Source organism: Artibeus jamaicensis, unplaced genomic scaffold, assembly GCF_021234435.1.
Source record: "Artibeus jamaicensis isolate MK-2021 breed Jamaican fruit bat unplaced genomic scaffold, CSHL_Jam_final scaffold_614, whole genome shotgun sequence".
NCBI classification, from domain to species: Eukaryota; Metazoa; Chordata; class Mammalia; order Chiroptera; family Phyllostomidae; genus Artibeus; species Artibeus jamaicensis.
Window position 1 is genome coordinate 3,336,513 of NW_026522050.1, and position 24,981 is coordinate 3,361,493.

At 44.7% G+C, this 24,981-nt stretch overlaps 2 protein-coding genes across 2 annotated transcripts; both read right to left on the minus strand.

The window, feature by feature from the left end:
* Positions 1-5,037: 5,037 nt before the first annotated feature.
* LOC119056546 (mammaglobin-A-like) lies at positions 5,038-6,905 on the minus strand. Its single transcript, XM_037155017.2, has 3 exons — positions 6,826-6,905; positions 6,295-6,482; positions 5,038-5,076 (listed from the first exon to the last, which is right to left on the minus strand). Exons 1-3 carry the CDS (start codon positions 6,878-6,880, stop codon positions 5,038-5,040), a joined length of 282 nt encoding a protein of 93 aa, XP_037010912.2. The 5' UTR covers positions 6,881-6,905.
* Positions 6,906-21,403: 14,498 nt separating this feature from the next.
* Positions 21,404-24,679, minus strand: LOC119056548 (secretoglobin family 1D member 2-like). The gene is made up of 4 exons (XM_053659041.1): positions 24,620-24,679; positions 24,384-24,501; positions 22,576-22,763; positions 21,404-21,433 (listed from the first exon to the last, which is right to left on the minus strand). Exons 1-4 carry the CDS (start codon positions 24,677-24,679, stop codon positions 21,404-21,406), a joined length of 396 nt encoding a protein of 131 aa, XP_053515016.1.
* Between the last annotated feature and the right edge of the window lie 302 nt (positions 24,680-24,981).

Consider the following 24,981-nt stretch of genomic DNA (forward strand, 5'->3'; position numbering starts at 1 on the left):
GAGATAAAAAACCTGTATGCAGAAAACTACACAGCCCTGAAGAAAGAAATCAGGGAAGACACAAACAGATGGAAACATATACCTTGTTCATGGATTGGAAGAATTAACATAATCAAAATGTCCATACTACCCAAAGCAATATACAGATTCAATGCAATACCTATTAAAGTACCAATGGCATATTTCACAGACATAGAACAAACACTTCAAAAATTTATATGGAACCATAAACGACCCAGAATAGCAGCTGCACTTTTGAGAAAGAAGACAAAAGTAGGAGGGATCACAATACCTGATATCAAACTGTATTACAAGGCCACTGTAATCAAAACAGCCTGGTACTGGCATAAAAACAGGCACATAGACCAATGGAACAGAACAGAGAGCCCAGAAATAAACCCAACTCTCTACAGTCAATTAATATTTGACAAAGGGGGCAGTAACATAAAATGGAGTAAAGATAGCCTCTTCAATAAATGGTGTTGGGAGAACTGGACAGCTACATGCAAAAAAATGAAACTTGAGCACCAACTTACACCATACACCAAAATAAATTCAAGGTGGATAAAAGACTTAAATATAAGTCATAACACCATTAAAGTCCTAGAAGAGAACATTGGCAAGAAAATCTCAGATATTTCACCCAGCAACTTCTTTACTGATATGGCCCTTAGAGTAAGGAATGTAAAGGAAAGAATAAAGAAATGGGATCTCATCAAAATAAAAAGCTTCTGCATGGCTAAAGAAAACAGTATTAAATTAGCAAGACAACCAACTGTATGGGAAAACATATTTGCCAATGATACCTCAGACAAAGGTTTAATCTCTAAAATATACAAACAACTTACACGACTCCACTCTAAGAAGACACCCAACCCAATTAGAAAATGGGAAAAGGACTTGAGCAAACACTTCTCCAAGGAGGACATACAGAACATTCAGAGACACATGAAGAGATGCTCAATATCATTAGCTATCAGAGAGATGCAAATTAAAACCACAATGAGATACCACTTTACACCAGTCAGGATGGCTATCATAAACAAAGCAACAAACAACAAATGTTGGAGGGGTTGTGGGGAAAAGGGGTCCTTAGTTCACTGTTGGTGGGAGTGCAGACTGGTACAACCATTATGGAAAACAGTATGGAATTTTCTCAGAAAAATAAAAATTGACCTGCCTTTTGACCCAGCAATTCCACTGCTGGGATTATATCCTACGAATCCTAAAATATCAATATCAAAGAACCTATGCACCACAATGTTCATAGCAGCACAATTTACAATAGCCAAGAGTTGGAAGCAACCTAGGTGCCCATCAGTAAATGAATGGATCCAAAAATTGTGGTACATATACACAATGGAATTCTATGCTGCAGAGAGAAAGAAGGAGCTACTACCATTTGCAACAACATGGATGGAACTGGAAAGCATTATGCTGAGTGAAATAGGCCAGGTGGTGAAAGACAAATACCATATGATCTCACCTTTAACAGGAAGCTAAACAACAAAACAAACAAGCAAGCAGAAAAAAAACAAAAACAAAAAACAAAGACACTGAAATAGAGAACAAGGGGATAGTGACCAGAGGGGAGAAGGAAGGGAAGTTAAGGGGAAAAAGGGGGAGGGATTTGGAGGAACAAATAGGAAGGACACAGGGAGGAGAACTAAGGCGGGTGGAAATGGGAGGGAGGTGGGGAGCAAGGGGTCGGGGGAGGCTGGGATGGGAAAAATAGACAAAAAACTGTACTTGAAAAATAACTAAATAAAAATTTTAAAAATATATATTTTATTGATTATGCTTAAAAAAAATTCTTTTTTCTTCATTCTGTTCCAGTAGAATGTTTCTTTCTTCCTTTTGTTCCAAATCATTGATGTGAGTCCCAGTTTTTTTCCTTTCATTGTTGGTTCCCTGTATATTTTTCTTTATTTAATTTTGTGTACCTTTCTCTTCTTTTTGTATTTGGGGGCTGTACTCAATTCTTTCTGTGAGCATGTTGATTACTAGTGTTTTTAACTCTGCATCTGATAGATGCTATCTCCTAGTCACCTAGTTATATTTCTAGAGTTTGGGGGGGTTCTTTAATTTGGTCTATATTTTAAGTATATTTTATTGATTATGCTGTTACAGTTTTCCCAAATCTCCCCCTATATCCCTCCTCCACCGTATTCCCCCAACCCTCCAGCAGTCCCACACCCTTAGTTCATGTCCATTAGTTGTTCAAATAAGTTCTTTAACTTCTAGATTTCCTATGCCATTCTTAACCTCTCCCTATCTATTTTATGCCTACCAATTATACTTCTTATTCTCTCTACCTTTCCCCCCATTCACCACTCCCCATACCCACTGAAAATCATCTATATAATGTCCACTTCACTGATTCCATTCCTGTTGTACTTGTTTGCTTACTTTTGCTTTTTAGATTCAGTTGTTGGTAGTGGTGAGTTTGTTGTTATTTTACTTTGTAAGGTTTTGATCTTCTTTGCCAATTTTTCTTTCTCTAGGCACACCTGTTGGTGTTGGAAGGGGCAGAGCCTTGGGTATTCTTCAGAGCAGGGCAACCCACATGGCTGGGTAGTAGAGCTCTACGTGTGGGAAGGGACAGAGAGAAAACAATGGCACTTTCTTGGCTTTCTCCATGCTTTCAAGACACTCGCATTTTTCTCCCACTGCCACAACCCCACAGGTTTTTACATCAGTGGTTCTGAGGATTTATTTTTTCCTATATGGAACCATGTGTTGTTTGCTCTGTGTTACTCCCCTGTTATTCCACTTGGTTTATCCACAGGCAAATATGAGACCACCTGGTCTGCCAAAGGCCACCTTGTTATGTTTCTTCTCTACCCCACTGCCCAACTCAGCTGCATCCACCAGTCTAGTTGACTGTTGCTTCTTTATCTCCTTGGTTGTCAGGCTTCCATTCAGTTCGATTTTCTGGTATTTCTAGTTGATTTTTGTTTTTGAATTCATTGTTTCCTTTTTCTGGTTGCGTGAGGAGGTGAAGTGTATCTACCTATGATTCCATCTTAACCAGAATTCTCATTTTTCTTTATATAAATGCATAAAGAAGAGGCTGAAAGTACCTAAGACTCAGTAGAACATACTGAGTTCTACTGAGTTCAAATAAAGAACATACTCCCACTTCTCCATAGCACCTCCAGATTGGTGACAATATTAGGTTCACACAAAAGGATCATGTCCCTGGATTTATACCTCACATTGTAACATTTTTCTCATTACACCCTCTACACACACACTTGTTTATTAGGGACTCAGGGTTCCTGCTGAGTCTTGGTGCTTAACATGCACATGCAGAAGTTGGCCTTTGCTCATTGATTGATGTGGCCCTTTCAGAAAGAGGCCACCATATCTGCACTTAGACTGGACATGTGGAGGGAGTGACAGGAGGCCTGTAATGGAGACTGAGAAGGACAAGTATGACTACAGTCACTGAAATGGCCATGCTCTCATTGCACTGGTCATTGGCTTGGAAGGGAGGAGAGGCCTGGGGACCCTGAGCAATGGCAGCTTCAAGGATCCCCAAAGCAAAAGTGAAAAACCAGAGGTTAGCCCCTGGATTGCATGGCCAGAGAAAATCCCCAACACCTCAGACTGGGTTCCTAGACATATTGGCCCTACCTGCTTCAGGAAATGTCCAAGCTGCTTCAGTGCAGTTGGAGGGACATTTTTGTGTTCACATGTTTCCCAGAGGCCCCTCTTATCTCATAATATAGTTGACGAGGACAGTCAGAGGACTTTTGCTTGCATTACTGAGAAAAGTCTCTGTGAATCATGTGGATTGTGCCAACACACCAGCAATGGCCAGAAGACAAAGTTGACTGAATTATTGAAAGTAATGTTGGAGATGGGGGCAGGGAAGCACCAATTCCAGAGTGCCCATACCAAGTGGTGGTGCGTGTGGATCCCAGATAGGGGTGTTGACTCCCAAGAAATTGTCCAATGTGAAATATGTCACATCCATGCCTGTGAAAATACACCACCCCCAAAAAAACTGGGAGGTAACAAAGCAGGTAGAAGGTGCCCAAATGAACCATGGAAATAATATTTTTTGTGAAAGGGATTAAGTAATGTGAGTGGTATTGAAGGTGTGAAAACGTCTTCGAGTATAAGTTGCCCAACGCACCCCCTCACTGACATCCCCTGGGAAGCTCTCCAGTAACCAGTGGAGGCAGGCTCAGTGGGGGCACACTTCAGGGGGTAAGAGAGAAAAATACATGAGCCACCACTTGGCATACACGGGCCATCACAGATGCCTGACTGTCCCAGGAGGAAGCCCAATGTAGAACCCAAGTGTGCAAAGTGGACATCCAGGCAAGGCTCAGTGCCTTGTCAAGAGGAGGAGATGACCTTTGTTCACTGTTTAGGGGAAAGTTCATCCATAGGGGTTCACCTGTGGAGTGAGAATTTTCTCTTAGGGGTGTGAATTGAGGGTAAGGATCTTTGTCATCACTGGGTGGAGGTTTCACTCACACAGATGGTGAGGGTCTTGGTCAGCACTGCCTGGAGGCCTAGGGTCTAGGACAGAGAAAGCCCAGAGGGGAGACTGGCCATGGTAAGCAGGCACAGGGTTGGCTCAGGGCTTCCATGGATCTGGGAACCTGAGAAGGCCACCATCACTATGACCTGAGAACCTGAAAGTACCCAGATGGACCTGGGGGCAGGGCATGAGGAGGACAGTCACACACCAGAGACAGGTTCAGTGTTGGGCTATGTGGGATGAAGGACAGAATGCCTTTCAGATTCTCAGCCTTTTTCCCTTGAGTTGTGCACTGGAGGGTGTGCACATGTCTGTGTATGAGAAATGCATGTGTGATGAGAGCTTCCCTAAAGCCTCCATCATATTCAACAACTAAGAAATAACTTTTACTTTGCAGATGCTTTATTGAAATGAAAATGTACATGAAGTTTCAACAATTGTCTTGCATTTGTAGATACAAAGATGAAGAAGGAAAGCTAAGCTGTGGCTTCTACTCCTGAACAGTCGGTTTCTGGACAATCTCTGAGGTCATGTGGAAGTTAGTACCGAGCACACCAAAAGCTACTGTATATTTGTTGCTGGAAAACAAAAGCAGAGACATCATTTACACCTTACTTGTTCTTACCAAGGAACATCCTGAAGAACAAACATGCATCCTCGTTGTTTTCCTGGATTGGTCCACACACATTGACTGGAGCTGGTGCTGGAAGAGAACCTGGAAATATTGCATTAGTTCTGTCTCAGGTGACCAAGAGTGATGCCAGAGGCGGCTTGTGCTGCCTGACCTTGTCTCCCCACCAGCATCTCTTCCCATGGTCATTTTATCTGCATGTTTCCTCTTTTTTGAAATAATGTAGCCAACGATATGCTGTGTTTAGTGTTTAGTACCTCAGTCCAAAAATGAGGGAATGTGAAGTTCTGAGTTCCTGTGTATTGGCAGAATAGCAAACAGCCCCATGCCACCCCTGTGGTTGACAACACACTGCAGGAGTATGTTCCTTGTGATTTGTCTAACAGAAAACTGAAAGAAAATATCCATCATCTTGATCTGAAGGGGCTCATAATTTAAATGTTTTTACTTACATTGAATACACATACAAATGTTACTCTATCACCACTTTCAATGCACAGCTAATCATGTGAAGAACATAGAGTTGGCAACCCACCTGATCCACAGGACCTGCTCTTCATGCTGAGATGCAGCTTCAGACCCTCCTCATCTGCCAATTTTCTCCCCAGCTGCCCTGTAAACCACTCTTCAACCTCTGTGTCTAAGAATTTGGCTACTCTACAAAATGTGATATTTGTCTCTTGGTGACTGGCTCATTTGTTTTTGAATAGTAACTCAAGGATCATCCATGCCATCCCCTGCGTCAGGAATTTCTTACTGATGTGCACTTTCCTCTGTGTGCTGTGGGAACCCCAAAATGTTGCAAACAGTATATTATGGCAGAAAATGAGCACTAGAAACCTCTACACAATATCTGTCATATGTGGAAAGACTGCCACATGTGAAACCATTGCTTTCTCTTTTCCCCTCTCCCACCACCCAGGGGGGATTCACAACCATGGTTTCTGTGTGTCACTCTGTGGCCTTTAAATTCATGGTCAAGGAATCCACGCACTGGTGCTAGCAATCCTAGGTTGCTGGACAGTAAACTGATGGTTGTGTTAATAAAATAGAAGGAATCTTCCTGACAAGCATGACCATCTCGTGCTTCCAGAGTTGTCACAAACTGAGAGCCTGAGTGTCCTGTCCCACAGATCCAAAGTAGTTAAAGAGACACTGAAATTACCTTCAGATCATCGACCTTGTCCAGAGTTTCTTCACTCTGATCGAGAAAGCATTGCTTCATGGCTGTGAGGGCATTTTCAGTTTCTTCACCTGGTATGAACTCTTGCAAGTTATTGATGTATTCAGTCACATCCACATCAGGATCAATGGTCATACTGATCACATCATCCATAATATCGCAGCCAACCCCTAGGAAAAAAGCAGGCAAATGCAGGCTCAGTGACAGAGATGTGAGCTCCATGTAGGGCCTGACTGTGAGTCTGTTTTCTTACCTCCCCCCAGGGACACGTGATCAGAGAGGCCATGGAAGGGTTTTTGTCCTTAGTTCTAGGAGACTCAAGTCAGGACCTGGGATTTTCTTTTAGTCTTAAAGCATCTACTTTCTTGTCCTTTCCCATGCCCACTCCTTATACACAGGACACTGACACTAGAGAAATGGGCTGTTCTGCTTGGGGGGATGGGGAGCAGCAGCACTTGCACAGGGGCTCTGAGCACAGCCCTCCTCCAAAGCCAGAAGCCTTTGCATGCTCACCTGCATAGCAGCACAGGGGCAGGGCAGTCAACATGAGGACTGTTAGCAGCTTCATGGTTCAGGCAGCTGCTGTGGACTGGTCACTTTGATGTCACAGGGGATAAGGAGCTCCAGTGGTGGTGACTGTCCAGAATGCAGCCTTTTATACTCCTGGTGGCTTCCCTAATACCTCCCATGAATGACTGAATGAGTCACAGGGTAAACCTGGCCCTTGGCCAGGACAGGACTGGGAGACTCTCCCAGAGCCAGCAGCCTGGGCTCTGTTCCTACAACCCCAGGGGACAGAGCTTTGAAAACCCTCAAAGGTCTCAGAACTGCAGTAATGGTGAGGACAGTAGATGAACTTAACATCAAAGTGCTTGCAAAATAATAAGGCAAATGACAACCTTGTGAGCCTCTCTTGTCATCCCTGTTGCTTTATTATTGTTGTGGTGCTCAATATCTCTTCCCCCTTCCCCAATTCTTTCCCCCCTTCTCCCTCCTATTCCTTCTTCACCTTCAACTCTTCCTCCTTCTCAACCACCCTGCTCCCCTCCTCTTCTTCCCCCACCCTGTTACTCCTCTTGTTTTCCTTTTACCTCTTCAGGGTACAACAACAAATTTCACACTCAGTCTGTGTTCCTCCTGATTCTGCAAACACCTGGTCTGGGTGCAATTCCACATGATGCCTCTGGAGAACAGACTTTCCTCTCCCACAAACTGCAATCCAAGTGCTTTTGCTTGGGAAACAGAAATAATTTCTTATCTTCCTTCAAAGTTGTTTTCACAAAGACTTTCTCACTTGGGTCAACTTTAAAATTAGTCATAAATTCATAATTAAGTTTAACGTTTTTTACTTCATTAAGATTTTTGTTCCACCAATTCAAAGGATGATTAGAGATGAATGCTTACAGATGCTGGGAGGGAGGGACTGATGTATGGTGAGAGGGTTATAACCTGGGCTTCTGCAGCTATATATTTACACCTTCGATGCAACCCCTAATCATGCAACCCCTAAGCTGGTTGTCCCAAGCTTCCTTTTCTTTATTTATGAAGTGGATACTCATGATCCCATGCCTGGCTTTGTAAGGATGGCTGACATTTATGTGAAGAGCCTATCACAGGACTGAAAGCAGAGTAGTTAGGACTAAATTGGAGGTTTAGTTCTTCCATTTGCCCATGCGCCCTTCCATCTATCCACCCATCATCAGTCCATCCATGCATTCCTGTATCCATCCATGCTCTTAACAACCATAAATCTTCTTGGATGGGCCCTGCATACATGTCACAAATTTCATTGCAGGAAAAAGTCAAGAAGGACATTGCACTTGTGCACCTTACCTCTAACTGGAAGTAACTAAGAAGACTGCATCTGGATAGGAGAGAAAAAGAGAATGATTGTGTCAAGAACAACAAAACGACCACTAGGGCAGCATCCTGTTGGAGGTTCAGGCAGGCTATTGGACTGGGACTTTTCAGCTCACCTGAGTGAATGCTATAACCCAGGGGACATTTGGGGACCAGTTGTCTAGGCAGAGGGAATATCAAGTACACTGGACTTGAGTGCAGGTAGCACCTGGCTAGCTGAGGAAAGCAAGCAACATGTCTCACTTGGTGTCATTGAGGGACATGACAGCCTCCCAGGACAGAAATACATCAATCTAAGCAGGGACAGTATGGAATGACAAGAGAAACAAAGTTGGGGGAGACTAAAGAGAAAAGAAATAGCTAAGAGAGCCTGAGAGATGTGTCAGCGATCAATTACCTGTGGACGTTCTCTTTCAGGATTGTTGGAGACTCATGTCTTTCCATCATACTCCTGATCCAAAGTTGTAGGGGACCGGTTTGTCTTGGCCTGGCAAATGTGACTCAGTTCTGTATGGAAAACCTACAGATGCGAAGTGGTGGGCAAGAGCCAGATCTTAAACTGAGTTTTCTTGTGGAAATAGGCCCTAGAACATGCTTACAGACTGTTATGGCTTGCTCTTGCTAAAACTCCCTCACCCTAATCTAAAGCAACAAATGTGTATTGTCTGTATTCAAGGTAACTTCCAAAGCCTGTGTGAGCTCTCCCAAGGACAGAGCTAATCAGCTCATTGCCATCCCCTTCTGCATGTTATTTTTATTTCCTTGATTGTACCTAGAATGTAGACAATAATGTTCTATGTGATAGATGAATCTTTCTATGATGTAAGACCCCAGGAAAACAATAAAAGCCTGTCAGGAGAGAGTCGGGGCGCTCCCCTCTTGAGGGAATAGCTGAGGAACCATAGGCACTCTCCCCTTGAGAGAGTAGTTGTGCCTGTTCCCTTTTTCCACACAGGATTGTTGTCACCTGTGCATTGATTCTCATCATCAAACACAACAGGCAGACTCTTCTGGACAGGGTCTGCAACATAAAGTCACCAAGAACAGTATTGATTTAGAAAAAAGCTAGAAATTAAAAGAAGGTTATGTTCTTCCATGTGAACTTTTACCCTGTTGACTATTGGTGGTGATCTTCATTCCAAAAGCAAGGAAAAGACTGTCATAAAGAAATGGATGCTGATTTCTTGAAGGGGCCTTGGTGAGGGCTCTGCACACTGCCCAGAAGTTACGGACCTGCCCTGATCCTGCTGCAACACTGGACCCTGTGCAGGTTTTTTCTTCAGCAAAAGCAATCCCAATTCACGTGCAATGAAGTGTGTGTTTCTTCATCTCTGTCCCTCTGCATAGCCCATGGTGACCATTCTGAATGCATCAAAGGACTTTAACTCCACTCACAAAACACACATTTAAAAACAAATGTTCTTGCCCTGGCTGGTGTGGCTCAGTGCATTGAGCATGGGCCTGTGAGGCAAAGGGTTGTCAGTTCGATTCCCAGTCGGGGCGCATGCCTGGGTTGCAGGCCAGGTCCCAGTGGGGGACACATGAGAGGCAACCACACATTGATGTTTCTCTTCCACTCTTTCTCCTTCCCTTCCCCTCTCTCTAATAAAATAAATAAAATATTTTAAAAAATAAAAATAAAATAAAAACAAATGTTCTTAAGCAGAAATAGAAGAAATAAAAGTCATGAGTGCTGGTATTACTGGCCTGCTCTTTTCTCCTCCCGAAGGTACTTTGATTCAGGTTCCCAAATTTAATTTAGAAATGAAGAAATAAGGTAGCCTTATTTTCCATGTTGGTATGACATTTACTGACCACCGGCTATGATAAAGCATGCTGTAGAGAAGAACTATTCTTATTTTACCCTGGATAGCTTGGGTCATGGGGCACAGATACATCTGCGGTAAGTAAGAATTGTATTAGGCCTCTCCTTCAGCTCATTAAAGACCTGAAATATACTCACACTAATATTTTGTCATCTGAGGTCTTGCCAGGCTCAATAAAAGTAATAACATGCAGTGAAAGCTGTTTTTCCTCAGTGATTTGTGCATTGGCACCAAGCCAATGAAAGAGTTCTGAAGATCAGATGATACCTAACTTTTGTTCATTGTAAATAGGTCCTAGAAATCAACTCCACAATCTTTGGGCACAAGATACCTCATGCTTTTCCTTTTCACTCAATCTGTAAAGCTGATTCTGCCCCTCACTTCTAGGGCTGACATTAGCCTCCAGAATAGTCTTTGGAAGGAACCTCTCTAAACTTCTGATTGGGCCACCATCTAGAATTTGGGTGCGGTAGCTTTTTCCCTGGTGAGAAACATCAGGAGTGATCCCGATGGACGCATCTTTATGGCAGCAAGGTGTTTACTGATCAAAGTTCCCTGGCCACTGCGAGAGCAGGTGCCTTCCAGGCCTCAGACCAATGCTGCTGTGGAGATGTCTCAGTTAAGTCTCCTTGAACAATAGGAATTGTTCTGGGGTTGTCATGAGTCCAGAGTGAGGTACAGTGGATAAGCCCTCACATAAAAGCTGGGCACAGGGTAGGGACTACCTTTATGTCAGCTGCCAGAGATTCCTTTGTAACATTGAGGAAGTCGTTCCAATCTCCCGGGGAAGACTGCTCAGACCACTAGAGACCCCTGAAACTTGTTGCTACTTTACATTTCCTACAAATCTAGAGATATTCTTGTTCCATTAGGAGGAAAACAACCAGTTTAAAATAAGCCCTATAGTTTCATCCGTTCTTAGTTGATATTTGTCTGACCCTTTCTTGAAGAGTTTTATTGAGGCATCATTTACACATTGCTATTGAACATATTTTACCTCCTGGTGGTCTGTTAATCTTCTCAGAATGTAGCTCCTACCTGTGTTATTTATTTCCAGATCTAGTAAAACACAGATGACAAACCATTACAAAGCAATTACTTGAGGCAAGGCCTTGCCACCACCACTTTTCATCTTCACAAAAACCCATTGAGCAGAGTGGTGAGGAAATTTATTGGCCAAACTGAGGCCAATTCAAAAGGTACACGAGGTGACAGGATGGGTGAAATGCCAGGACAGTAGCACAGACCAGTCATCTGCTAAGCAAAGGGAGATGAGTGCATTCCAACCCATGAGGCAGGCATATCATCTTTCTCCAGTTGTACCAGTGGATATCCAGTGGATAACACTGTAACTCCAGTTGGGACAGAGAGGCCAAGTAACCTGACCAATGGCACACAGATAGTGGATGGCAGAGCTGCCTAAGGAGACAGATGTTCTGGCATTAGAGACACTCCTCAACACTATTGACTCTCTTAGTCTGACACCAGTGGGACTTCACTTTATGAGTCAAGTGGACTCTTGTGAACCTGACTTTCACAACTGCCTTTGTGGACTCCAGGTGGATCTTCATACAGGCCCCACAATCTTTTGCTGAGGCAACTGCTACACCTGAAGTCTTCCCCTCAACTATTCTTTGTCTGAGTCCCTTAGGTTAAAACTCCTTATACATTCTCAATGCCACATAAGAGACAGCCTACTTTTTGTGTCATATCATGGGTTTGGATCTCTGGGAAACTCCTTTACAAGACCTGATAGTTCTCTGAGTGCAGCTTTCTACTGGTGACAAAGATCTGACACCATGGCTCTTTCCTCCCTCTAAAGCTTCTACAGGACATGACAGTAGAAGCTTCACTCTTCTGGTCCGTGTGACAAAGGTGAAACAGTAGGCATCTAATTAGTTGTTGTATAACTGGTTTTGAGGACACATTTTGAGATCCACAAAAAATTTTCTACTTACATAACATGAGAGAAGCCCATTTAAAATAGAAACTCAAATAAAGACAAGATTCCCACCCAAGTCTAAGCCTGGGTCTGAGCTCAATGCCCTCGTGCTAACATTCATGTTCTTTGTGTTTCTGGAGAGATCTGTGGACTCAGCCATCACAGTAAGGGCCAGGTGAGGAGAGAAGAAATTGGAGCCCTGACAACCAGGGACTGGGCCACCTCATCCCTTCTGTTCCCCAGAAGTAAACATTCACTAGATCCAACCTAATCCAGATCCATTCAATCATTGAAACAAGAGCCAGATTTGGAAGCTGAGACAGGATCAGATGTCACCTGTTGCTATTCTCCTTGGCTCAGTCACCAAAGCCTGAAATTTACACATCTTGACATTTCCACATAATATGTGGTTAAATATTTAATCGGCATAAACTAGTAAACCACATATACAGTGGTTAATTAGATTTCTACACCAAATGTTCTCTATTGGTTACTTATTTTCCCTCTGTTCATGGTCACATTTTCTTGCTAACTGTGGGCCTCCAAAGTGTGCCCCTCTAGACCTTAAGGGCATGGACCCAGAGAATATGGGAGATCTAAAAATGTATTTCCACACTGCTAGAACTGTAATTCTCTACTGGAGCAGATCTCCTTCCTCCTTGCAACCACCCCTGTGGAAATTTGTCCATCTCTGGAGATATTTTGGTATCCCACCATGGTGGGTGGTATGGCATTTGCATCAAAAGGGTGAGACCAGGTGCACCACTAAACACCCTGTGATGCTCAGGGATTCCACTGAAATGAGAGTCTCACCTCCAATGGCACTAAAGCCATGGCAGAGTCTTCCAGTGATAAGCAAACATCTGCCAACTTTGTGACAAAAGGTCAGGAGTGTGAGGGGGACCTCAGTGGTCACTCAGTGGGCAGTGTGTGGAGCCCCAGTGCTGATCAATGCCACAGTCCTGTCAATACCTATGTTCAATACCATAACTATGAGGAAATTAATTGCTATTGTTTTAAGCTCCCCAACTTGTGGTAGTTTGTTACAGCAGCTGTAGGAAACGAGTACATAAAACCATCTCTCACCCCAACCTCCCTTCACCTCACCTCACTCTGTCTCAGATTCTGTTTTCTTCCCAGCAATTACCTCTTACCCTGTGACATGTTCCACAGCATTCTTGTCTACTTTTCACCCACTTTCCTGGACCTCGTGTCCCGGGAGTCGTCCCAGGGTCTGCCTTATCCACTCCTGCATTTCCAATGTCTGGTACCACACCTGACACACAACACAGACAAATACATGAGTTAATTAGCACCTTAAATGATGTTCTTTCCTTGCATATTCTTTTTTCTACAATTTTTTATTTAGTTATTTTTCAAGTGCAGTTTTCTGCTTATTTCTCCAATCCCAGCCCACCCCTCCCCCATGCACCCCACCTCCCTCCCATTTCCACCCCCATTAGTTATTGTCCCTGTGTCCTTTGTACTTGTTCCTCCAAATCCCTCTCATTTTCCCCCTTAAATTCCCTCCCCTTTCCCCTCTGGTCGCTGTCCCCCATTCTCTATTTCAGTGTATTTGTTTTTATTCTGCTTGCTTGTCTGATTTGTTTTTTAGCTTCCTGTTAAAGGTGAGATCATATCGTATTTGTCTTTCAACACCTGGCTTATTCACTCAACATAATGCTTTCCAGTTCCATCCATGTTGTTGCAAAGGGTAGTAGCTCCTTCTTTCTCTCGGCTGCATAGAATTCCATTGTGTATATGTACCACAATTTTTTGATCCATTTATGTACTGACGGGCACCTAGGTTGCTTCCACCTCTTGGCTATTATAAATTGTGCTGCTATGAACTTTGTAGTGCATAGGTTCTTTGAAATTGATGTTTTCGGGTTCTTAGGATATAATCCTAGCAGCGCAATTGCTGGATCAAAAGGAAGGTCAATTTTTATTTTTCTGAGAAAATAAAAAATTTCCATACTGCTTTCCATAATGGTTGTACCAGTCTGCAATCCCACCAACAGTGAACTAAGGTCCCCTTCCATATTCTTTATCATTATTGTACTCCAGGCAACCATAAAAAGATGTAGAAAAATGAGGGTCTTCTTTTCTGATGTGCTCTTAATAAATACATCAAGTGTGGTACAGTGTATATTCCAGGTTGACCTGAGTACAGCATCTTAACCTATTTTTGGCCAAATTTTATTTCTTCAAATTTCAATCCTGTTCTTCTTGCCATTTTTGTGTTAAACTTCCTGTCACTATCAGCATTTTTATTTAAAAGGTAATGATATGGGAGCATTGTTCCCAACATAAAATAATGAGAAAGAACTTTCAATGAGAAGGAATTGACACCTCTCCAACTGGGTCCACACCTGTGGTGCCAGCCTCACCTATAGCTTCTTTCACTTTGTCTCTAGGTTTTGAGTGTTGGAATATTTTATACTCTTCTTCTGGATGCATTATAAGCACCCATGTTCTGTGCTGTGGTCACCAGATTGCATGCCTAGTCAGTCTTCATCTAGGCCTTTTTGTATAGCATACTCTCTCCTGTCTTCTGAGATCACTGAAGATAAAACTTTTGAAAATTTTCAATCCTGAAACATACTTATCTTCATGCTTAAAGGCTAGCTGACTGTGTAAGAATTCTAGTTGTACACAAGTATAAGTCAGAGCCTCTGAATTTTCAGTTGCTTTGTGTTTTTCAGTGTTGCGTTGATTGAATTTTTCTTGTCCACCTTTGCCTGTGACTTAGTGTTTCTGATAGAGATGGATCTGAAAAAGACCTGGCCAGACAGGGGGCAGGAAATGAGTGGCTGAGTGAGGATGCATTGCAGGGAACACTGTAGGTTGAAAGCATGAAGCCACTAGTGTGGCATGGAACAGATTTCCCTTTCCACAGGCTGAGACTCAGTGACAAGGAAGGCCTGCCTTGGGTTGGTATAGGCCAGCCATAATGATTGACAGAGGGAAAGCCCACCAACTCCTTCCCAGAACATGGTGGCTGGGGAAGGTGATGACCTGCTAGTCTCACTTGGAAAAAGGATTGGATTTCTTTGGTAGCAGAGCCCTACAGAAGCACACAAAATTTTTGGCTTGAAGATATAAAACAAAGGGTAGGGAGAAACATGCAAATTTTCTCCCCCTTGCTTGATGTGTTGGGAGTCTGCAGTGTCTGTCAATAGTGTAGACTACAAGCCACGTGGTCAGGTGAAAAGACCCACTCCCCTACGCAGTGAGGAAGGTGCAGTGGAGCCGGTGACTGGTGCTGCACAGTCACACTCTGCCTCTTGCTCCAATGCACTGGCCACCTGACAGCCAGAGGGATGGGGCTCAGGTGCTGGACTGCAGGGCATCACGTTGAAGAAAGGACAGTGTGCTGCATGTAGGATGCTGGCTACCACCAGATTCCAGGAGAATCCTGAGGCTCAACTGCAAAGGCAAAAGAAGCCAAATGTTCTGGACAATTGTGCAGAGGCCACCTTCAGTTTCTGAGGGGATGGTATTTTTAAATGGGAGAAGTAACTCAGGGTGCACCTTGTGTCTCTATGGCAGAGAGCGGTGAGGGGTTTCTGAGTGCTCCAGAGGAAATAGGCTCTGAGGTGGAAGCTTGTCATTCTTTCAAAATTGTGCAGCTTTTGAATAAATGACCTCTTTGCATTTTCACTAAACCTGTGCCTGTGGATTTTTACCTAGAGGGTGGTGGTGTGCAGCAGAAACCACAATACTGTTCCTTGACATTTTTTCTTCAAAGAATCTTTTTTGTTTGGGGTTATGATTTCAAAAGCCACAAAAGGGTGTGGAACATGACAGAGGTGCTCCTTTTGATATTTTTCACTGTGGAGCTTTATTCTTAGTATATTTATTTGGTGATTTTCTTCTCACCACCATCTCTCTCATTTCCAGGTTTTTTAGTTAGATGTGCTTTTCTATTCTTTTATATTCCTGTCTTTTATATATAGGAACCCAGAAAAGCCAGCATTACTGCTGCCTGTCACCTACCAGAACCAATAACAGAAACAGAGATTGAATCTTTATGGGAGTTTTATTCAGATGGACGATGAACTGAGAGGATGGCAAGTTTGTACCCTAAGAGTTCGTCTTCAACTCCATTTTCACCGACTCTTGGCATAAGGAGAGAAAAGTGTAGGTAAGGGAATTGGACTCCAGGGAAAGAGATCATCACATAAAAAGCTGCACAATTCTTTCACCTGTGTCCTGGGCAGTGGGTGTCTCACATTGGAACAAAATGGCTCAGATACCATCTTCATTGCTTGCAGTCCTCCTGAGGCACAAAAATGGGACTGCTGATGGTCTCCAGGAGTCAAGGTGGGTCATACCTTCAGTTCCTGAAACAATAGATTTTCACACATATTGATTACTAAGCTAATTAACTATCATCTGAAAGTGAAAATTTTCCAACATTTGAGTGCCCCATCATATATACTTTTCTTGTACTATTTTGCTTCATCTTCCATTAGCATTATGACATTTTCCTGCTGTCGTATTTTTAACTGTTCCAGAACACTTTGTTTTACTGTAAATGTATATTAACCATGAGACAAGACCAGATTGTTGTAATATGAGCTTCCTGAAGATCCATGAGAGAAAGTTCTGTTTGGGCCACAGAACTTGGAACAGACTTAAAGGAGTATTTGTTGATTAAGTTCTTGCTTGGCGTTCATATCCTTGCCTCACCTTCTCAACTGAGCCCGGAAGACCAGGGTGAGAAACCAGGTTGAGAGGCAAGCTGATGGTCCTCAACTATCATAACTCTGCCAGCTTCATCTGTAGAGGTGAAATGGAATATAGAAACTTTATTGTTTGGCGTACAGACCAAAAACTCAGAGAATATAAGATTGAAATCTCAGTTATTTAAGCAATGTCCAGAGGGCCTCCAGGCCCATGTTTTTTGAAAATTATCTCATAGGTGTTAGCTCTCTTTTTAAGTTTTAAGATCTCAAAAGCAACTGACTGGCTCCTTGGCTTAGCTGTTACACGTGAATATGGACATAATACTGAATGATTCAAGGACTCAGTATCTGAAAATATAAAAGAGGCTGACAGTGCAGCTAAAAATACGGAAGCACTAATCATTTTGCATGTGCATAATGCCGATTTTAAGGCTGGCTTAACACCCCTGGCTGACCTTCAGATTCTAAGTCATCAGCATCACCTGGTAATGCTCAAGGTCCCATGCTGTTAGGTCCAGATTCACATGATACAGGTGCAGTTGCTAAAGCAAAGCAGACAATACAAGGGTTGATTGACAGTTGCTTTAGAGGAGCATAGCCTTGGTTTGACACAGGAGATGCAGTTCTTGATGAAGCTGCTCAAATTCTGCAATTGCTGCACTTAGAAGAGCTCAGAGAGACACAGAACAGAATTGTTGCAGCCGCTGTAGCTGTTCAGACAATTGCTGCTGATCCAAAGACAGACCAGAGCCTGGGGAAAGCTGCAAGGTGAACATTTTAGGATTCCAGCCTCTCACTGACCCAGCACAATTGGGAACAACGTACACCTTGGCATGCGTTTGGAAATCAAACTTCACACTTGCAAGAAAAGTACCCCAGAAAATTGACTATGTTTTAGAGATTTACCATCCTTGCTTTTCTTCCATAAAGGTTGGGAAAGATTTTGCTTGTCTTCTTGTCTCTCCCCATCCTAATGCCCTAATATGTCAGAAAGGAAGGTTAGCATATGGGAGAGCAAAGGTGGAAGTAAAGGAGAGAGAGGAAGAAGTGTTTGCTCGGACCCCAGATGTAGTTCAAGGATCACACAGTCCTGAATACACTAATTTCTGAGTGGAGTCATGAGTCTCACTCATGTCACCAGAGGGAGAGCCACTACATTTGCATTAAGTAAGCTTATATGACAAAGCAGAGCTTTGGGTTCTGAACATTGATTCTGTCACAGAATGTAAGACAGTTTAAGGAGCAGAGTGTAGACAGAGAGGACATTGTGTGTCCCCAGGAAGAGTTAGAGACCTCAGAGAACAAGGCAAGAGACTTGACAGAAGTCCATCTTTTCTACCTGGAGAGACTCAGTGAGTGGGTTTGAGCCAGACTTTCTACAAATCTGTGCTGTCTTTGAAGAAGGGAAACCCATGAGGAAAATCAAACAGAGAATTGGCATCAGACAGGATTAGACATCACATGTCTACAACACTGGGACAGGATGTTCAGGAGAATTGACAGACAGCCCCTCTTCCCATTCACCATCACCTCTCTGCTGCCTCTCAGAGAGCTACTGTCCAAGGGACTGTCTCCTGTGTGTTTGGTAAAATACACAGACCTAAGGCAGGCATTTCACCCTTGTTTGAGTGTACGTGCAATTTGACTGGACACAGTCCCAGTCAGTTCTTTCACCATCTCCAGTAGTAGCATGGTCCATTCAGTGACACTCCCATGGAGCAATCCATCCCTCTCTCAAATCTCCACTCCACCTCTGTGCTGGTGCAGGGCAATCTCTCATGTCTCACATGGCCAGCAAGTCCTGACCAAAACGCTCCTTCACAACACCCTAAATCTCTCAGTGTGACAACAGGGAAACATCCCAATGACCTGCAGAGGCTAGGCTCACAGGGATAGAGGAGAGACCAGGGGAAGGTCTCCAGGTGATGGTCCATGTAGCTGGACACTCTGACTGCCATGCACCTCCTTGCGGTCTCCTTCCCAGATCATTAAGGAGCTCAGCCACCAAAGTAGTTTTCCTGTTGCACCACTAGAATGTGGAGGTGAGGAAGGGGAATCACATGGGTTCTACTGTAGATGTCCCCACATGTGGATCCTGGAGTGGGGCTTGGGCCTCACTGTCTTTTGATGTCTTCCCAGTTGATCCTGAGAAAATACAAAGGCAGCCTTGACGGGCAGTGTGTAGGGCATCCTTCATCCCCCTGACAGTGGTGGTAATAGTCTGTCACCTTCCTGGAGATGAGTCAGGGCAAAATGAGACTGCAATTGTCAGCCTTTGGGGGAAATGTCACCCATAGGGCTATTGGATGCATGTGAAGTCTTAGGTGTTTTAGAAATAGTAACAATGAGAACACTGGTGCCTTTGTACTGTCAGTTCAGTCGGTATGGTCTCCAATGAACTTTCTGCTGTGAATACCAGACCACAGAAAAGTAAAGTGCTGCCAGAGGGTTGGCAGCACCATTCTGTGAGTGTGTCTCCGTGTGACTGCATATCTACAGGTGGGCTGTGTGTGCCACCATGTGCACCATCTGTGTGTCAGAGAGTGTAACCTGTGTGTCTGTGTGTAAACGTTTATTGTAGGATGTGAGAGTTAGAGAAGGCCCCTCTGAGGAGGGGATCTGAAAGGGGCCTCAAGTTATGGTAGTCAGGTGTCCTGTGCCAGGGACAATACCTCCTTTGTGGAGGCAAAGGGACCACCACAAGCCTGGTGCAGAGGTGCTACCCAATGTAACACAGGAGAAATGGCCCATGGCCAAGGATCGCTAGTAGAGAGCCTGGTGAGCAGGACGATGTGGTCAGAGGAAACCAGGCTCTGGGTCGTGCAAGGCCTCATGTGCAATGCAATCCATGTCTCCCATGTTCCCTGCGTGGCCCCGTCTGTGTTTCTCGCGCTGTCCCCAAGGGCATCACAAGCTCTTGTGTTTACGAAGCATAGTATGTGGACTGAGTATATAATTCATTCAGAAAACAGAGACTAATGTAAGTGTACATGTTCCCTCAAGTGATCAAAAACACACTTATTGTAAAGACTTTGGGCATAATTAATAATAGCGGATAACTCTTAATTTTTGGTTACTGAGTCATAGCTTGTCCTTCACACATCCTTCATAATTAGAGTACTATTATCAGAGTATATTATTAGAGTACTACTAATAAGTACTCTTCCTTGAAACATTTAGAAACCCGTAACCTCTTGTGTTTCCAAGTTGCAGATGTAAGGTTGGAATCCCACTTGGAGGCTCACAGTGGGGTCAGTAAAGAGAGTGTATGGCAGGAGGGTCCTCTCAGACCCAGAGGCTGTTCAGGGGACTGGGGTACAGTGCTAAAAAGACCCCAGGACTAGACAGTGAACACAGATGTGCAGATGGGAAGCCCAAGATGTCCCAGGGATGCTAGTACACGGAGGGGATAGAACCTAGTGGACTCTTAGGTGTCAGGAAGGAGATGAGGTGAAGTAGGCTCATAAAACCCTGCCACAATCCTGGGACACCCACCCACCAAATCAATATTCTAAACTCGGGGCCAGTCGTTTATCCACCAGGGCACAAGGGCCTTTGCAGATGTGATGTGAGTGCAAATTGTGAGGTAGGGAGAAATTCTGAATTTCCTAGTGCCTCTCAATGCCATCTCACATACTGTAATCAAAGGAGGCAGAGAGAGATTTGCAAACACACAGAAAGGGAGAAGGCAAGGTCCTCTCCCAGGACAGAGACCAGAGCAATGTGGGACCAGACCAGGTCTGCCATCAGCCTTCAAAGGTGAAAGCAGCCAGGAACAGATGTTCACCTTGCCTCTCCAGGGTCAGTGTGGCTCTCCTGATGCTATGATATGGGCAGAGAATTCCATGTTATTCTTTTGTCCCCCACGCTTGGAGAAAAACCTTCTCTGAAGCAACCAAGCATATGGTGCTCTATCCCAGCAGGCACTGGAAATTGATCCTGGGGCCTAGAGTGTGCCCAGTGCTCTGAGTCAGCTTTCTCCCTGTAGGTCAGGGCCATCACCTGGGCAGGGCTCCCAAGGGAAGGGTGGGATGGGCAGAGACACTGTGCATTGGACCATTCTTCTTACAGTAAGTGTGAACTGAGTGCATGTTGTTGCCCAGATGGCAGAAGGGTGTTTATTTCTGTGGCTTTAGGGGGAATTGGAAGAAGGAAGAGTTTCCAAGTGCAGTGAACAATGTGAGTATGCAGAGAGCAAAGAGTTCCCTGAGGGTGAGCCCCAAGATTCACTACAAAGTGAGAAGTGGACAGAAAACAAATTACCCTGCATCTTCCCAAAATGGATATCCAGGGAGGGGTAAGGACCAGGCAGGCTGTTTGTGCTTCTGATGTGGATGGAATGGTTGTGGGGCTGCTGGTTGGGAACTGTGTGACTGCTCAGGGAGGTGGCACTTCCCTCAGCCAGACCAGAGGCAAGACCCTTTGGAGTGACTTTAACCACTCACCCTCCTATTCTTTCCCAGCCCTGTGACTGGGCATCTGTAGAGAGATGAGGGATTGCTCCTGAGCCAGCAGTCTCTCTGGGATCTCTCTCTCAGGCCACCATGGTCACTGGACACTGGGTTTTTAGAATGTACTGTGGACACCACTTAATGGCCACTTCATGAGGTGAACAACCCCAACTCCAGGGACAGACACTTGGATGAAAGCAAGACAGGTAGAGAAGTGCAGGGCAAATACTTTATTGAAGCAAGATGTTGAAACCTGCACATTTTCTGGGGATCATGTCATCCTTGAATGACAGAGGCTCTCATGTGTAAGATGTTTAAAGTTTAGTTGTTACATTTGGACTCTACAGTTTTCTGAAATAAAGAGAGACAGGGGATGTCAGTCATGCTGCCTCTGGAGATGAAATGTTCACAGGGACTTCTGTTTACACCAACATGAGAATTACATCACATCCAGTAAAGGAACATGGAGCCATTAGGCAGGAGAACCAAGTGGTTGGGGAATTCAATAGTCCTGGTGCAGTCACAGCAAACCATGCAGGACAGGGAATAACATGTCTATAGCCTGAAAAATAAACCCCAAGTGACTCAGCCTTGGGGCTCAGGTCTCTAATGGAGCCAGGAGAGGGGCAGGGGTTGCACTGAGCAGCCCAGGATTTCCTTCCTCTGAGTCCAGGTGTGAGGGCTCTATGTTTTCACTCCAAAGTGAGTGCAGGGTGAGATAAGGATGGGGGAGTGTGGGACCTTCTGCCTACAGAAGATGCACTGTGTCCTTGAGGAAATCAACCTGACAGCACGTGGACATCACACTGAGTTTCTAGCCTGTGCGGAAGTTCGTACCAAACCCAACTTCATTCAAGGGGTGGACAAGTTGGAAAACAATTGTAAATATCTGATTTCTTTCCCCACACATAACAGAAGTGTTTCAGCTCCCTGAGAGGATGCAGAGGATGTAACAGGCAGGGTCTCTGTTCACTGGCTGTGACTGATGAGGGCAGAGGTACAGGGAGGGGCTCTCTCTGTGAGAGCTGGTGGAGCCCCCAGTCAGACACCCCTCCATACTGACAGACAGCCTGGGCCATATCCAGTCCTGCTCTCTCCCCTCCAGCTCTCCCCAAACTCCATGACACTCCCCAGGGACTGAGCCACTGTATGAGGGAACTGGCCCTCTGACCTCTGAAACCTCCCAGGCAGGGAGGCAGCTGCCTCTGCCCTTATCACCACCTGGGTCTGGGTTGTCCTCCCCAGGACACTGTGGGTACACATGCCCGAAGAGGTGACCTGAGAAGAAAGAACATGCTACACCTACTATGCAGCCTTAGTCTAGCTCAGCAGGTGTTGTGTCATTATCCACCCTGTTGCCACAGGCCACTATGTCAGAGGTGAAAAGAGGGGTATGTGCCTCTCCTTCCTGAGCCCACAGTGCAGCACCCTGACCTCCCACCTGGCTGTACAACTGACCAGAAGCCCTGATAGAGGAAGGAGGAACTATTTACCAGAACATTGTCAATTTTCTTTCTGTCTTGGAAGGGCATAAGATCTATGCATTGCTTCACATTCATCATGGCCTCAAGATCTTCTCTAGCTGGAAAAAATCTCAGAAGATTGATGTTGTACAGCTTTGCAGAGTCTAAAAGTAAGCTTCTATGTTCAGAAATATAAGCTGGACAGATTCTTGCATTTGCTGGAACAAAGAAGAAGAAATACACTTGATTTAAGGAAGTCACATTTTCCCCATGGTCACCTGACCTTAGGTAGGGAATACCAGGGGTTTTACAGTCCCATCCCATATTGGTAACAATGACAATGGAAAATCCTAGAAGTTGTGACTGCACAAATCATGTAGCTGCACCAGGGCTGGTCTTACAAAACAGGTTCACTGAGCCCGAGTTCAGCTGTTCTACTGCGTAAAGTACACTCAGGCCTTTCCAAAACTCTCCTGCTCTGCTGAAATTCACTTTCCCTGGATTTCAGAAATTAGAGTTTGGCCTGTCATAAGACTGACACGTTCTTTGGTCTTGGACATCGTGGGAGAAATCCTTTTAGTGACCAGTCTTTTCAGCAGAGTGAGACAGGAAGATCTCACAGAGATCAGAGAACAGGGAGCAAGTCTGAAGAGGAGCAGGGGCAATGATGGGATGTTGACATGCTCTTTTGAGAGCAAATTAAACAGTAGAATTATGTCATTGGGTGAAGACAGCTAAGAAACATAGAAAAGAATCTGAGGCTTACACAACAACCACAAGTAGCTCCTCTGGTCTTCATTGGATACAGAATTCCTTTGAGATGGTGGGGTTGGCAATGGGTGCCTGCTTTCGGCTCCAAGGGGATTTTGCCAAGAACTGAAGTCACCATTCTTCTTGGTCTGAGTTCTCCATCCCCACTCCACACTCTGCCCCTATGTCTTTAACCACCCGCAGCAGGGCATGTGCCCTGCTAGGCTCCCATATGACCTGATCAGACAGCAGCTCTGCAGAGATGGGAGAGGTCAGATCAGATGAAACATGGGGAAACAGGAGGCATTCAGAGGTCAGAAGGAAGAGAAATATTCAAAAACAAGGGTGAGACAACACAACGAAGTATTGTTGGATGAGTGGCTAGAAGTCTCTTAGAACCACAGCTAGTGTGGCCCTCAGATTTTACTGGTTCTTCCAATCCTAGGTGGATTCCCAGAAAAGGAGCAGGGCCTGTGGTGTATTGAGTGCAGCTGCTCCTGACTGATTCCTGAGAGAGCCATAGCACACTGGCTCTTCTTGAACTGAAAACTCTCCAAAAACCCTCTTAGGTGCAGCATTCTATGAGTCTGAAAGACAGAGTTTGAGAGCTGTGGACTCCACTGGCACCAAAGACTCTGGGAAGGAGAAGAGCTGATGAGACCCAGAGCTGGCTTCTGACACCCTTTCTCTCACTACACGATCACAGCAGCTCTTGCTGTTGGCTGTGGACACCAAGGATGAGAGGAGACTTGGAGGTTGAACATTTGTTCAAGCACAGTGCTGCTGAGTGGCAGAACCATGATGCACATCCAAATCTTATCACACCCTGCTGCTTCTGAACATAAGTCCTAGACAGGGAGTCAGGGTTCAGATGGGTAGTTCTTCAAAGTGGCCTGAGAGGGTTTTCTGGAAAGTTCCAGGGTGTTGGGAACTGATGCAGGAGACTTTGGAGTTCAGTGGGTTAGTCCACAAATAGCAGGGCTGGTTTGGATTCTGATCCATTCATCCCTCTTCCTTACAAAAATGACCTACTTCATAAAAGGTTACTTACTTGGGCTGGTGGTAGTCTGATTCAGAGTGATACTCACCCTCATAGCAGCAAAGGGCCAGAGTGACCAGCAGGACACACAGGGACAGTCTCATGGTTGATGTTGCTTTGAGTTCAGCTTTAGCACACAATGAGCAATTAGCAGCTGGACTCAGCAGCTGGGGGAGCCCAGGCTATTTGTACCCAGTGAGCCTCACAGGTCCTGCCCACTCTGATGTGGCAGGACACAAGGCCTGCCTTCCAGCCCTCCCTTCCTCACTGAGGCCTGATGCCAACCATCATGGTCACATCCCCGATGACTTGGTCAGTCGTCAGCATTGCTGGCACAATGCCCATCTGCTTGGTGGTAAAAACTGTAGCTAAAGTTTTACAAAACTATGATCACTTGATTAGCAGGCACTCACCAAGATTCAGCTTCTTAACTGGAGTTTCAAAAATGTACAATCAGTTGATTGATGGGAACCTCCTTATAATTAGCTTCTTAATTGTGGGCAATGACTGGTTTTGCTCATCTGTCTCAGCCTAGCATCTGGCACAGAGAAGAGCCCAGGCACAAAGTCCTGGTATGTTTGCTTCTGGTCCATCTTAGTGCAAAAGGATGCATGCAGGTTAAGGGTCACTCTGGAAAGTTGATGGAG

Bases quoted from the DNA above. Each gene is read 5' to 3' on its own strand.
- LOC119056546 (XM_037155017.2), bottom strand. From the start codon at position 6,880: ATGAAGCTGCTAACAGTCCTCATGTTGACTGCCCTGCCCCTGTGCTGC. The intron at 6,483-6,825 runs GTGAGCATGCAA...CTTTTTTCCTAG, and splicing joins GCCCCTGTGCTGCTATGCAG to GGGTTGGCTGCGATATTATG. The intron at 5,077-6,294 runs GTAATTTCAGTG...TTTGTTTTCCAG, and splicing joins ACAAGGTCGATGATCTGAAG to CAACAAATATACAGTAGCTT.
- LOC119056548 (XM_053659041.1), bottom strand. From the start codon at position 24,679: ATGGGCATTGTGCCAGCAATGCTGACGACTGACCAAGTCATCGGGGAT. The intron at 22,764-24,383 runs GTGAGTATCACT...TCTTTGTTCCAG, and splicing joins GGCCCTTTGCTGCTATGAGG to CAAATGCAAGAATCTGTCCA. The intron at 21,434-22,575 runs GTAAATAGTTCC...TCTTTATTTCAG, and splicing joins AGAAAATTGACAATGTTCTG to AAAACTGTAGAGTCCAAATG.